Source organism: Excalfactoria chinensis, chromosome 5 (genome assembly GCF_039878825.1).
Source record: "Excalfactoria chinensis isolate bCotChi1 chromosome 5, bCotChi1.hap2, whole genome shotgun sequence".
Lineage (NCBI taxonomy): Eukaryota > Metazoa > Chordata > Aves > Galliformes > Phasianidae > Excalfactoria > Excalfactoria chinensis.
In genome coordinates this window covers 10,597,661-10,612,453 of record NC_092829.1, presented here as the reverse complement: position 1 = coordinate 10,612,453, position 14,793 = coordinate 10,597,661, and the positions used below count along the sequence as shown (strand labels likewise).

Sequence of the window (14,793 nt, the reverse complement as noted above, 5' to 3'; positions counted from 1 at the left end):
CTGTATCTTTTTGCTTCCTTTATCTATTCCTTGTATTTCAGGGCTTGTAATTGGTATTGACTGCTATCAGTTCTTCAGACCACTTGCTACTTGTACAAATTCCTTTTTGCACAGCTTTTTCATCATAACTTTCTTTCATTCCTAAGAGTTATATCTGTTTTTTAGCAAAATAACATGAATGGTGATGAGTAAATGTTTAAAATGCTCAAAATAATTAACAGTATTTGTGTGATTAACACATCTTTTGTGTGAACATCAGTCTTACTGTCTGATACTAACACACATGGACTGAATGAAAACTAGGTTACCGCTGGACTGCTACCACTGGCACTCCAGAGCCTCTTTTCATACCTCTTGGCAACTTGAGTAGTTTTATCTGTGACATCTTCATTCTAATAACAAATGTGAATATTTCTTCCTTTCAGTTCTTTTGTTGTTGTTGTTGTTGTTATTTAAGTTAATGCTTGGATGATGTAACTGTCCTCTATGGTACCTTCCTATTTGCTTTGGCAGAGTACTGCTAAACCAGGCAGCTTGTCTTCCTATTAAGAAATAGATGCATAGTACTAGGAACCCAGATTTCCAACTGTCTTCCCTGTCATCCCACTTTCCATCCTGCTTTACTTGTAGGAGAAATACACGTGTGACCAGGAATGACATGGATTGCTCATATCTTTCAGCTGTCTGCTGGGTACTCCTGAAAACAAAAAAGCTAGTTGGCTTTAGTCTCTGTGGAGAAATTGATAGCAAACTTCCTCATTCTGGTTCCTGGGCCTTTAAAATTGTGTTACATCAGTGTAAAGAAGAGTATTTTTATATAAAACTTCTGAAGAAGCAGGCAGATCCATGCTCCATCAGCACTATTTTCCAAAAAGGCTTCTGGCCTATAATTCCTCTTCCTTGTGGAATATGTCACCCTTTATTTTTCACCTTGTTATTTACTCAGAAGGCAAATTCCTGGAAGCTGAGCAATGGAAAGTTGAGCAAGACCATACAGTGAAGGTTTATCAAAATCTCATTGCAGTAGATCAAGCCAATTTCATGAGTCACCATGCAGGAAAATGAGTCTTGTTCAAACAAATTTTCTCCACTTGATGTTATGTTTACTGAGCTCTTGTATCACTATAACTGGGAACACTGAGAGATATTAATGTAAACTGTATGAAAATTCTCAGTGGCGCAGAGTAGGTACTGGGGAGGCTTGACATGGCAAACTTAGCACATCAGGTTGACATGGCCATATTTTTTGACCTCCACATTTTCTTAGTAGGATGTTTTGGAAGATCATATACCTCATTGAGAGGGCTCACATTAGTATCTTGAGTTGGGCATTGGTGACTCCCTATTGGAAGGAATAAAATCGATCTTTGATTGATAGCTTAAATGTCTCTGATTTAAACTGTTTTCCTGGCACCTTACATAGAAATTAAAGGTTTTAATATTCACATGCACTATATTCTTTAATAACCGTTTGCATTTTCAGTAGAAATTTGAAAGAAAAGATTGCTAAAATATTTAAATATGAAAGAAATTTTGAAAAGAAAAAAACCTTGAAGTGTCAGTTATTTTTGACACAAACTAAACAAATTGCATTGGTCAATGTACATAAGCACAACAGACCACATTTTGTGACAGAACAGAATTGGTTACTTTGACATCACCCAAGACTGTTACAAATTTCACTGAACTTACTACAACTGGTTCAAAAAATCCATTCAGGAAATTTTACTTTAAATCAAGCATTGAGTGTGAGTGACTTGGGCTAATTTTATTAGAGGTTTTAATTCTGATCCTCTTTCTAGTAGCTGGGTAACTGAATAAGAACTATTTATTAATTTAAAGCTCAAGCATCTGACTGATGGATGCATGCTAATATATTTTAGATTTAATAATCACATCTTCTTTAATTGAATTGTATTTGCTCAGACAGAACATATAATTAAATCAAGTCTTTTCTAATCCTTCTCATGCCAGATTATAGTATGGTGCATTGGGGAAAAACAGCCAAAAGTATGAATTTAGTTCATTTAAGCCCATTGAAAATATCTGCAGTCACATCATGAATGTTTGGAATATTAATCATTTCCCAAAATAAAAGGATGTATTTTTCCATGCATATCTCTTACAATGATTAATAAGGATACAGAGGCAGCAAGGCTGAAAAATGTGGCTAGGACAGAAATAGTTTTTAAAAAGTTTATCAGATTTATACAGAAGATAGTGAAACTTCATAATGTGTGACCACCAAGCTATTTTGGACTCTCAACTGCCTTTATGGAGAAGGAGAGAGTCCCATTCTTTAGGCATGTTCACTTGCTTTTGCCTTTTTGTTTGATAATGTAGAATTAAACAAGGCTCTCAGACACATGAAGACACATGAAACAAAGCCAATGCATAATTATGTGTTGACAGAAAAGAGTAGAGAGGAAATACTTATTTGGGAACTTTGATGTGCTTGTGTGTACTATGTCATGTGTTCCCAGGATACAAGTCCAGGACTGAGAGAGTCTCAAGACATAGAGGAAAAAAAAATCCTGACTTAAATAAGGAGGGGAAATATCATTGAAGTTGGAAAGGGATTTCAGTAATACATACAAAGGGGAATAAAAAGCAAGAAAGGTATTTGTTAGGAAAGAGACTATCATGTGAAATTTTTACCATCTACTTTGCTCCTCTACCAGAAAGAGGAGGGTCAAGTTTAGGCATACAGATGTTTAGTCTTTGAACATATTTTTTTCTGATTGCCTTGGACCTTTTGGCAGAATAAAAATGCAGCACTGGAAATCATAGTGGGATGTGCATGTTTGTCAGTCTTTTCATTTTATGATAAATAAAGAGGAACTAGATATGTGTTAAGAATGCATCTCCTGTGTCCATAACAATTTAAATAGTTTATTCTGCAAAACAGAGGTGTGAGATGAAGCAGCATCTTTTTCTCTGATAAGTAATGTAATATTAAAAGTCTAAATTACTGATCTGACTTAATTTGTCCATCAGAGTTAAATTATAGAATTTATGTTTTTTAATAAACATCACTGGATGCTGATTTAAAAAATGGCCTGAGGCAGAATCTAATTTCTCTTTTTAATTTCCAAAGAGAATATTGTTATCAAAGACAATTTTGTGGGGTTATAGTAGTCTGAGGACCTCGATCTCATGATGTATGACATTTCACTTGAAAAATGATTTGCTCTTAATATTACATTCAACTTTGTTCTAGGGAAGGTCTTATAAAGATTTGTTTCCTTGACTACCCATGTCACAGTCTTGAAATGTAATTCCATCACAGTAAAAGGAAAGAACATAGCTCAACTATCACTAGTATATAATTAATAATGTGGCTACAGTAATGTTGTCAAAGTGCTGCATCTGAAGCAAATGCATTTTCATTGTAAGTTATTTGTAGAATGTATTCAAGATAAATACTCATCTTTCTGCTATAAAAAAGTAAAGTGTTAGTCTGGAAAATTTCTTCATGGGGCAAGCATGTATTGACTGAAGAGTAATATAGCCACTCTGAGTAGGGTACACTAGTTCATACCACTTATCATTAACGGCTGTATAGATTTGCTCCTTGGAAATACAATTGACCTACATCATATAGGCACTGTTGTATCTACACCTCTGGCTAGATGTCATCATGTATTATGTCCCAAGACTTTGACTTCAGTGCATGCCCTATGTCTAACTTGAGATCATGGTAAAGACACTTGTTTCTTATGCAATTCTCATTTGGAATGGAAATATGAACAGAAATGCCATTATAAACAAGGATGCTTTGTTTGTCTAAATTAAATGAATGTAAACAAACCTTGTAAGTAAGGATCCCATCATTCTCTGCTTCTCTCCTAAGTAAGGATCCCATCATTTTCTGCTTGGGTTCTGCTTAGATATACTAAAAAATGGGTCTATACTGCACTTGCTGATTGCTCCCCCAGTTATGATCCAATGGGCTGCTCAGCAGCAGCTGTTTTACAATTACTCTGCAAGTAATACCCTCTGCACAAAAGGCTGAAGTTAAAAGCATCACATCTGTACCGTGTAGACCTGACATCCCGCTGCATCTTTTTCATTTGGTCAGAACATTGCTCTAGACACTAGATATTATCTGTGGTAAAAAGATCCTTTTCTGTTCATAGATGTTGGATCTACTGATGAAGCAGTAGTTCTTTAGAGAATCATTGATGCTCAGGGTCAGCTGGTTATAATCAAACACAATCAGCTCATATTGTTGGAAGAGGGAGGTGAGGTTTTACTTGCTATTATCTTCCCCAGTTAAACTTGAAAAAATATACCCATCTGTTTATAGTTTGAGCCTTTCTAAGCTGACTACTCAGCTTCCCACTCTGGGCTCTTTCTGCTAGCAATTCAGATGGAGCTGACAAAACATACTTGTAGTCTCTTTGTATGTCTCCCACATTTCATATCAGTGGCAAGTCTTGCTAGGATGGGGTTCTGCTGGATAATGAAATGCTAAATAAATAAAGTACAGTTGGATGGATGAGAGATGGCATGATAAGGCAAATGTAATAGTACCTTACAATGCCGTGTTAGTAGAAACGGTTACTTTCACAGTTAGTACTGAGAAAGTAGATTGAAAGAAGAGATGTGTGTTTCTGTGGAAAAACAAAGCTTACATCTCTAATGAGCAAAGAGGACTATACTGGAGATAGAGCCATGTGTGATAACAAAATTTATAGAGGATCCCACAGAGCTGATGATCCTACGTGTTCAAAGAACCGTTCTGTGAGCATGAGGGATCCAAATAGAACTCTCTTGAAAGATGCCATTGTCTTCTTATCTGAGTTAATCCAACATTTTCTCCTATACATTCATCATGACAGGTTCTTGAATTCTGTTGCTGCTGTACTATTTCCAAAAGGTAATTTACTTTATTTAGAAATAAACTAGATTATGAAAGCAGATGACAAACCTCCTATGTAGATCTTGTCTCAATGGGCCAATACTTTTCTTAAGTAAGTATCTCAATTTGTTTTATTTTTCTGTTTGGTTTTGTATTTTTAAAAAAAACAATACTCTGCCAAACTGTGCCTTTGCTAATTTCTAAGTTGTAAATGGGATATAAATCACTGGTATCAGAAATTAGATTGAGGAGGACCTAAGACAGGTTTTGATCCTTCTTGTAGACACTGGATTTGGATAGAGAAGATCTGAGAGTTTTTTGGAAACTAGCTCTTTGCTGAATAATTTTCCTTGCTGATGACTTTGGACAAGACTTTTCACTCTTCTGTGCCTTGTCTTCTGCATTCATTATGGCTCTTGTGAAAGACTCAGATGTGGAGTGCGTGGCATGCAAAATGTTTTCAGGCTTATTTGCTCTCTTTCCTTTCCCATGTGTTGAACTGGCAGATAATTGTGTACACAGAAAGATGAGAAGCAAAGAGCTGTGCAGCTCTGCATCATTCAACAGAGAAGACACTGGAGATGAGGAGTGTTCTTTGTCACTGTATGCCTTCCCAAGGTTGCTGGTACTTGCGGAAGAAGACCTTTTAGGAGGGAAAGACAGATGAGAAGACTAACTCTATTGCTCTGGAAATGTTTACATTAACTAGGATGAGGCTGGACTGCCTTGTAGGAAGTGAATCTCCATTTAGAGAAAGAGTAAGAAAGGATCAAAGAAGAAAGTGCTGCTGCGCTTTTGTAAGACAGTGTTGTGACCCCCAGCATAGGCATGGCTACAAAGCTGATGGATCCACTTAGTCTGAGCCTGTGTGGGTGCTACAGGAGTTAAACTGTGGGATTTGAAAAGGTTAGTCTTATATCCTTTTTGGCAATACATTATCCTACCTTGGAAATTAGTGTGAAAAGAATCAGTCAGAGGTGGAAAAGATCTTTAATATAAAATGTCTGTAAGCATAAAAAGATGACACCTAAATTAGATTAGACCTCATTGCTCTCTATAACTTCCTGAAGGGAGGTTGTAGTGAGCTGGGTGTCAGCCTCTTCTCTCGTGTCATTAGTGATAGGACCAGAGGGAATGGTTTCAAGCTGCGGCAGGGGAGATTCAAGCTGGACATTAGGAGTATTACTTCTCAGAAAGGGTGGTCAGGCACTGGAATGGACTGCCCAGGGAGGTGGTGGAGTCACTGACCCTGGGGGTGTTCAAGGAAAGACTGGATGTTGTGTTGAGGGATGTGGTTTAGTGGGAGCTATTGGTAATAAGGGAACGGTTGGACTGGATGATCTTTTAGGTCTTTTCCAACCTTGGTGATTCTATGATTCTAAAAGCTTCTTAGAAATGCATTCTTTAACCACTATTTTTATAACTATATATTTCTGTACCATACATGGTCATTTCCTTCCTTAGAAATGCTTTGCAGTTCCTTCAGTCCAGGAGGCATAGACTTTCTCTGGATTCTGCCTCAGATAACCAACTAATATAAATTTCTCTTGAAATTCACAGCTATCTTCACTGAATGTGAGCAAATGAGCCTGCCAGGTTGAGCTGACTCTAAACTTTCTTTTTGACTTTGGGATGCAAACTCTTTTAAGTATATTTGGGGTCACCTCTAGTTTCCATCTTTCAGTTTTGATTTGAACCATTTTGGAAGGTAACTAATAGTTTTTATGGAGCACTCAGATGCAGGCTAGTGGTGATCTTAAATTTGGAGGCTGAGCTCACTCTGGTTGCCAGGTGATTTTAAGGCCTGACTGGATTTCTTCATCAAAATCCTCACACCATTCCATATTCTCTACCTTTGAGGCCTGGAAATTCAGAAATATGTTTCCTTTAAAATGGCAATCCCGTGACACAAATCTTCTGAGCACATCTGTAAATTGCTCAGCTCTTATTTAATTCCTCTTTGGATTTCTACAGCTAGGGATGCTTGAATATACATTACGGCCAGCAGACTAGAAATCCCCAGGTATTCAAGAGTTAGATAAATAATTACTTATAAAATAGTGCACAAAGTTTTTGCTGTACACATCCAAATCATCGGCAGATGAAGAAACCAGATAAAAATTAGTGCAGTGCTCAGATAACATAGCACTTCAAACTTGATAGTCCTTAACACAAATACCTCTGTACTTCTTGTTTATATATTAATTTCTTCCAACTTTATGGCTGATTCACACCTCCCAGCCTGATTTATGTAAATTAAAAATCAAGCATTAATGTGTTGCAACAGTATTCATCTTGACAGATGATAAAATACATAATCACTGTGTACAGAGGGAGAATACTGGCTTTGCACGGGGAGGATCTGATGTTCTGGTGGCTGAGGCTGGAGATGGTGTCCAGCAGCTCCTATGCAGCTAAATGTAGGAGTCTAATCATGTTCCTGATGTCTAACAGAACTGAGTATTGCCTACAGTGCTGAGAGGTCCTGAACCAGCACTGAGAGAGAAATAACCAGTGTCTTTTTTCCCTTAAAAACATCAACCTAACCCAACAGGCTGGGGTAGAACCCGCTGATATTCTTTGAAGCAAAATCTTAAGGTTTTGGCTTGGTGGCAGCCTTCTGACGGGCAGTCTGGCAGACCAAGGAGTACTGGATGTGATGGTTTACAAAGCATGTTCACTGATTTATCAGCTAGCTAGGTCACCAGAGGGCTCTGCCACCTTCCCTATCCATCTCCAAGACTGTTTATAAGAAATGCAGATGGCTTGAATTTGAGATGAAACAGGAGCCCAAATTCTGCCTTCCTAAAGGACTTTCCATGAGAAGTGAGCTTATATCACAGATGATGCCAAGTTTACTCTCTACTTAAAGGATAGATACTTTAGAGCCTTTCTGGGGAATAAGGTATGAAATCAGATTATAAGGTACATTCAAAATGCAGTAGTGAAATGCAAACAATTTTCATTATCATTTAGATTTATTAAGAACCATTACTGGAAAACTGTCAGTTCCCCCCAAATGTAGATACTATTAATAATCTGCTTTATGTCTTTAAAGGAAAATGCAGAACTAGCTGCAATGGAAAGCCTTAAAGCTTCAGAAACTTTTTAAAGTAAGTGATGATCATATGCAAAATTCCACTGAATTGAGATGATAAAAAGGATATATTAACACATGGTTGGGAAGACTTTTATAATCAAATTGCAACTGCTGTTTGTGACCAGCAGGACTGTGGCTAGGAATCTGCAGGAAACTCAGACCACTGTCAGTGAAAGTGAAGTAAGTTGGTAACAAGAGGAATTAGATATGAAAATATGCTCTTTGATTCAACAGCCGCAGGATGGACTCATAGTAAAAATTTAAGGACTCTGCTTAGTCCTTTCCAAAAACTTAATGGAAGAATAATTGGTTAGAAGGCTTAATTATTTAAGAAGACAGTTTGCATATTCCCTTGCTTTACTGGTGCTTAAAGGAGCAAAAAAACCTTCTCCACTTGAAGACCATAGCTATGGAAGGAACAGAAATTTAAGTAATGACAGCAGGATCTTAGCTCTGTGCTGCATCTGCTGCTACAGTGTCATGTACTTAATTCTGAACACTTCAATAAACAAAACTCTCCACTGATTTCAGGTTTTGGTCTTTAGCCATCACAGACACTCTGGTTTATAATTTTATTTGGGGTTCTGATGTAACTGAGGTTTCAATTGGATGTCACTTGCTGTGATGAGGAGTGTGCTTTCAAACAGTTTTAAATATTTTATAGGTTAGCACTCAAAAGGAAGCAGAGCCTGGAAGGAAAATAACTGCTACTTCAGCTTCTTTCCTGTGACTGCTAATGAATTAATTATTATTTTTTACATCCTTTATACCAATACTAGAATACTTTAACATTCAGGATACTCCAACATCAATAGAAGAAGGAGGCCAGAGTGAAGTCACAGATTGGTTGTGGTGAGCTGGGACAGCTCAATGGGAGAGGGAGAATTATGGGTAGACTGCAAAGTCAGGGGGAAATGTTCTGGAGGCAGACCAGGTCACCGCAGAAAGGGAGAGTCAGGAGCACATAATCTCCACCCTTGATACTTTTGTAAGTGTAAGAATCTTTTGTGTAAGAATCAGAGTGTGTATGTATGTGTGCATGTATGCACATATATGTCAGAATAGAGAAAAATGGAGAAGGTAGACACAGCTTATATATTTGGATAAAGGTAGAGAAATAAAGGCTTTTGATTTTATAATGGCAAACTGAATAAATTAGACCAAAAAACAGCTGTTCCTATGCAGAAAAGGGAGGGAAAGGTGTCCAAGAGCACAGTCCACCAAACTGTTGACTAAGCAAACCAGCTGCTATTTAATTCAACTTTCTTTGAAGTATTCTTTTAAAATGTTCTGAAAGTCAGATGATTTCATACTTTTCAATATATCACTATTTTCCTCATCATATATATATATATATATTACTAGAATCGCTATCTGTTTTTTTGTTTGTGTGTTTTGATTTGTGTCTCCAGTTTCAGTGTTTCAGAAGGGAAATCAGTCTGGATTTAAGTGGTCTACAAAGCCTGGTTGATCTTCTTTGAGTCTCTGAAGCTGCCTTCAATGACTGTAAAATTAGTGGGATAAAAAAAGGTACACTGTTCCATGGATGCAGTCGTCTTTCTTTCTGAGATACGCTCTGAAATCTTTGCTCTGTGTTTTAAGAGGATGCTGAAACATCAGTTCAAAAATTCTTTGCTTTGATCCGAAATACTTGCCGAAAAAGCAAGGGTTTTCTGGAGTCCTTCTTTTTAGATATACATTTTGAATTTCTTTTACCATTCAGAGTGCCTTAAAGTTATTTTTGTTTTGTAGCATGTGTGTAATAAATATTAGACTAAAGACAAAAATAAAATCCTGAAGTGATTTAGATAAAAGGGAAAAGAATGTAACAAAGGAAAAATGGAGAAAAAAACACTATGAGATCAAATGTATTTTATGCTTGTTTATAAACAAATATCAGCTCTAACTCGGCTGTAACTTTGCCCTGTTTCCAGCCAGTTAGAAATGCATCAATACTTAATTCACTGTTATCTAATTTAATGGATAAGATAAGAACAAAGTCATTTTCAGAAATTTGTCTCCGATTTCTTTGTAAAGGATGATGTCCCTCAAATATATTGCCATAGTCCCTACTTATTTTCAAAGAAAAATAAACATTTCCCTTCACTCTAAGCAGCCCACCCAAGGAAATATTATTTATGAGACCTGTGCAAAATGTTGGCTTATCCAGATTTCCTTACAGGGATATGTCAGGCCTCTGTCTGGATATCTATCTGGTGTGTACACTGCTTGCCTGGGACTTGCTGGGTATACGGCCAGTCAGGGAAGAGAGAAAGGAATGACCAAAGGAATGACCAGTCACACTGATCTGGGAGAGGAAGAAGGGCAGGCTGTGCACAAGACCTGAAGATCGTTTAAAGATAAGTTGCGTGGTTCCTCTCTCTTCTCTCTTTCTCTTTTTCTCTCTTTCTTTCTGTCTGTTTTTTTTTTTTTTTTTTTTTTTTTTTTCCCTCATTAAACATTACACTTAGATTTCTCTCTAACTTTTCTCCTAGCAGTGAGGATGATGTTCCAGTGTCATAAGCAATGAGCCAGCACACTCTGGATGTTGCCTTTTCTTTTAAACATCTTCAAACCTTCTAGAATGAGTGATTCCTCATAAAAAAAACTGCCTTGTAGTTTTTGTCCTACATGGAGACCGTGAGTGGTGCAGTGATTTCTTTGCTCAGTTACTAATTGATCTGTGACAGTGACTTTGACGTTGTGGTTGCAGATACATGCAGATCACAAATTAGTATGCTGATATTTATAGTTACGACAGCGTACAGAAATCAGGCTATTCAGACTCTATTAAATTAACTAATAAAAGTTGAGTGAAAGTATCTAAAAAGCATGACAAAACCTTAGGTTACTCTATTTAAATTGGTTAATTAATGGAAACGTAAATATCTTAAACCCATGAAGTTATTAACTAAATTAGTGAGAATTATCTTAAAGTTAAAATTTACTCAGTCAGATCATCAGCCAATGCAATCTCTATTTAAATTAATGGAGATACGCCATTTTACACAGCTTGGGCTTTAGATCGTGATAATGATAAACACATATATCTCTTTCAAGCATACTGCACTTGGAGCAAATATGTTTGTCATAGGACTTAAGAACCATAAAAGCACATTTAATATTAAAAAAAATAAAAAGTTCACTTATAACTTACCATTCTGTAAAGTTTATCTTCCAGATCCTGATTAATTCTTTGTAAGGCTAGGTAATTGTTTTGTATCCTAAAACAAAGATGATATCATGTAATTGAATGCATTTTTTGTGTTATTTTTACCTGTAATTTTCACATCAGTACAAAACCTTGGCTTGCACTACTTGAAATCTATTTTCTTACCACTCCTGTTGCCAGTCAGTGGTTTCCTTTGAAATGCAATTACCACCTACTTCCAAAGAAAACTTCTGTGTCATATTTGTTTACTATATTTAGCAGCAAATTCTGTCAGGAAGTGAAAATGTGTTTGCTGTTCTCCACTTATGTGCAGACATGCTTCACAGCATGAGAACTTGCACAGAGGGATTGTAGCTGTGCATCAGGCTCACAAATTATATGTCAGGAAGGAGGCTGGAGCTTTCTGCTTAGACACTACAGAGAGAGATTTTGCAGACTCTCCTAACGCAGAGAATTGCAGCAGAAACTGCAGTAGAAGCAAATGACTTAGAAGGGAATACTCCCCTTTTGACAGAAGTTCAAAGGAATTGCACATCCTTGAACCTCAGCAACTCATTCTCTCTCTTCACTAAATAAATTTTGATATTTCGTGCTGAAAAGGTGGCTGTTTAGTTTTATGAGAACTGAGGAATTGAATGGACTTAGAAAATGAGTCTTCCCTGTTCCAGAGCAATACACCAAAGAAAAATTTCATTCTGTATATCTTTACGATGCATGGAATGTAACCATGGTAAAGCAACCCCATTTCAAGTAGTAGCTGTGCCTTTCTATTCATAGAAGTTAAGGAGGGGATATTACCTCAAAAGGGTGTATAAAAATGTAAAGCAAATGTTGGAAGCTTAGCCATGTAAAGTTTGTCTGAATACATCTACATATTTGCTCTGAGAATCTTCGGTCAATAGGACAAAGTATTTTCAGTGACAGGTTAATTTTTGCATTTTGTGAGAGTGAACTCAGATGTAATACAAATTAATTCAACAGAAAGTTACTTCATCTGAGAAATCTGAGCCTGAATGTAGTTTCCACTATGATCAGGAAGGGATTAGGATTAACAAATTCACTTTATTTTGTGTTAAGGGATAGATGCTGAAGCCAGAACTGAGACCTGCAGTCAACCCATGCCACAGTGACTAAGGGAAGAGTCCAGCCCACTCCTTCCTTGTAGTGACGACTCAGGTCTCTCCATGCTTCTGTAGCCATTGAGGTTTTCCTGTTACATAAACCAAATTCTATATTTGAGGGCAGACAAGGGGATGGTGAAAATCCCACACAGGGCTCCCAGTCACACCACAACTTCTGCTCCACGTCTCTGAAAGGAGAGCTCTGTGCTGAGGACAGAGGCTCAAAAGGCATAAGGAATGACATACCCAAGGATGAAGCTCACCAGGGTATGGATAGTTGGGGATCACATACTGTGATCCTAAGGAAAATGTTGGCATTATGTGTGTTTCACAGAGCTGTTGAACAGGGAAGATTTCCACTCTTTAAGGAGTGTAGATGGTCAATGGTGTTTGCAAAGATGGTAACACAAATGGGTTACAAATTTGTGAGATGGGTAGTAACCAATGACTTGATCATTGCTCACTAGTTCTCACAGTGCTGTTCTGTAAATGTCCAGGTAACTTAAAGGATTGACTGAAGTTCATGGATCTCTACATCGTCCATGTTCCTGTTAGATGCACTGTTTGCTACTAAGCCACATTTATTTGTGCAGCTTTAGGTGTACTCAAGATGTGCACAGCTCTTTAGCCAAAGTCAACATAGCAGAGAGAAATCTCAGGGTACCCTCTACCCATCATGGTAAAGAGAAAACAAAAATAATTTTGATAAACTAGGAGAAGCAAAGAGGCTTAAGCTGGCTATGACTGCAGACAGTTACTCAACACTGTTCTGTGAGTTGATAAGCCTGCATACAGTATTGTGGGGAGGAAGGATTTGTGAAAATAAGCCCCACAGGCTGATACCAGAGGTGCCCTGCTGTCTTGTCTGTTGTGATCCACAGTTTTTCCCAAAAGTTTTTTGGGTTCAAAAGTATCTGCATAAATTTATGAAGGAAGGAATAGTGAAATACGAAATATTGTTTCAGGGCTTTTCTATCTCAATTTCTCTGTACCTGAGTCTTTTTTTGCAGTACAGAGCTATGTGGAGTGTTCAAGGTATATATTGAAGATTTCTTTCCCATATCTTTAAAAATGTGAACAAAACTAATAGCAGTTGCAGCCAGATAACCTATATATCCATCTTATTACAATGGCAATGCACCAGTGGTTTCACTCCTCACCTTCTACAGACGTTATTTTTCTCTTATTACAGATCACCACAAGATCAGTTAGCACTAAAATAATGGCTTTCAAATGGTAGTGCTTTGATGCAGTAGATGGTAGTGGATTTTTGCAATAGCTTATTACAATGTTTCTCAGCTTGTATTGAGTCCTGTCCATAAAATTTCCCTGTGTTTTATGTTTAGCATGAAGTATTCCACAGACTCAGATGTTGCGTTGAAAAAAATGACCACCTCCTGGCATATCAAAGTCCAAACAATAAATCTAAACCAAAAATACACGGTACATAAGAAGCTGAGCTTCAAAAAGCATTTCTATTGAGAATGATTTGCAAAAGAACTCAAGCATAAATCTGCACAGATATATAAGCACATCCACATGCAGATATCCAAATAAAACCCAAATTTAAATCCACTGCTCCAAAAGAGGTGGCAGCAAATGTGGATGGAACAGGGAGAAACAGACTCAGTAACAAAGGAAAGGAGGTGTTAAAGTGATAAAAGAGGAACATGGAAATTACTGTGATATAAAGGAGAAGCAAAAAATTATTCCCATTTGAAATGATCAGATGAGCAAATGGTAACTTGACTCACTGTGTAGAAAAACTATATATACATGTAGTCTGAGTCTTGAAGAGCAGATTGTCTTCATTAACCAGTTTAAGGAGAAAATCTTTACATGTGAATTGATAAATTACTATTATTTTGATGGCTTTTAATGGCTTTTTGTTGTTGAATTCATAAAATTATATGATACTCACATACATACATCTGTATGCAACAAATGCATGTTTAGATTGCTCATTAAATTGAACTCTAATGAGAAGTATTCTGACCACACTAAATGCCATGTATCAGAACTCTAGCCAAGAAGACAACACATTTTTCTCAGAGGCTATTGATCATCACCGAAGAGAAAGCCTGCAAAGTCTCTATTTCAAAGCTCTCACATGGCTCTGAAATACATCTAAAGTAAAACACAGGCTTGGTTTGGCCTTCTGCAAAGAAGAGAATTTCACTCTGAGTTTAGCTTAGCTTTGAAAAGTGATTTAATATTCGGTTAATCTAATGATTTAGTGTTCTGTTAACATGAGTCACACTGGTTTTCTTATGGAAACAAAGTATTTTTTTCCTCTGTTTATTCTAAATTGAACACTGTTACCAGGTTTCTGATCTGAAAACCCCTTTAGCTCATGATGTGTCTAGCTTTGGTGAAACAATTAAGTGGGGGCTAACCTTAGTACTAAAAATATGTTTGTATGGGTTTATTCCTTGTGCCTTAAAATATCTCTGCTCCCTGAAATATGCCAAGAAGATCTTGAACAGCTGGTTCCCAGGGTACAGTCTCCAGCAGGAACACCAATATGACATTAGGA

The 14,793-nt window shown here is 37.1% G+C and overlaps 1 protein-coding gene across 17 annotated transcripts in view; it reads right to left on the bottom strand.

The window, feature by feature from the left end:
- The window catches only part of BEGAIN (brain enriched guanylate kinase associated), a 143,496-nt gene that overhangs the window by 36,510 nt on the left and 92,193 nt on the right, over window positions 1–14,793 (bottom strand). For all 17 annotated transcript variants that reach the window (XM_072338061.1, XM_072338062.1, XM_072338068.1 and 14 more), the window contains one exon: window positions 11,122–11,188. In XM_072338061.1, the coding sequence (XP_072194162.1) occupies window positions 11,122–11,188 (67 nt within the window). The remainder of the gene's footprint in view (window positions 1–11,121; window positions 11,189–14,793) is intronic.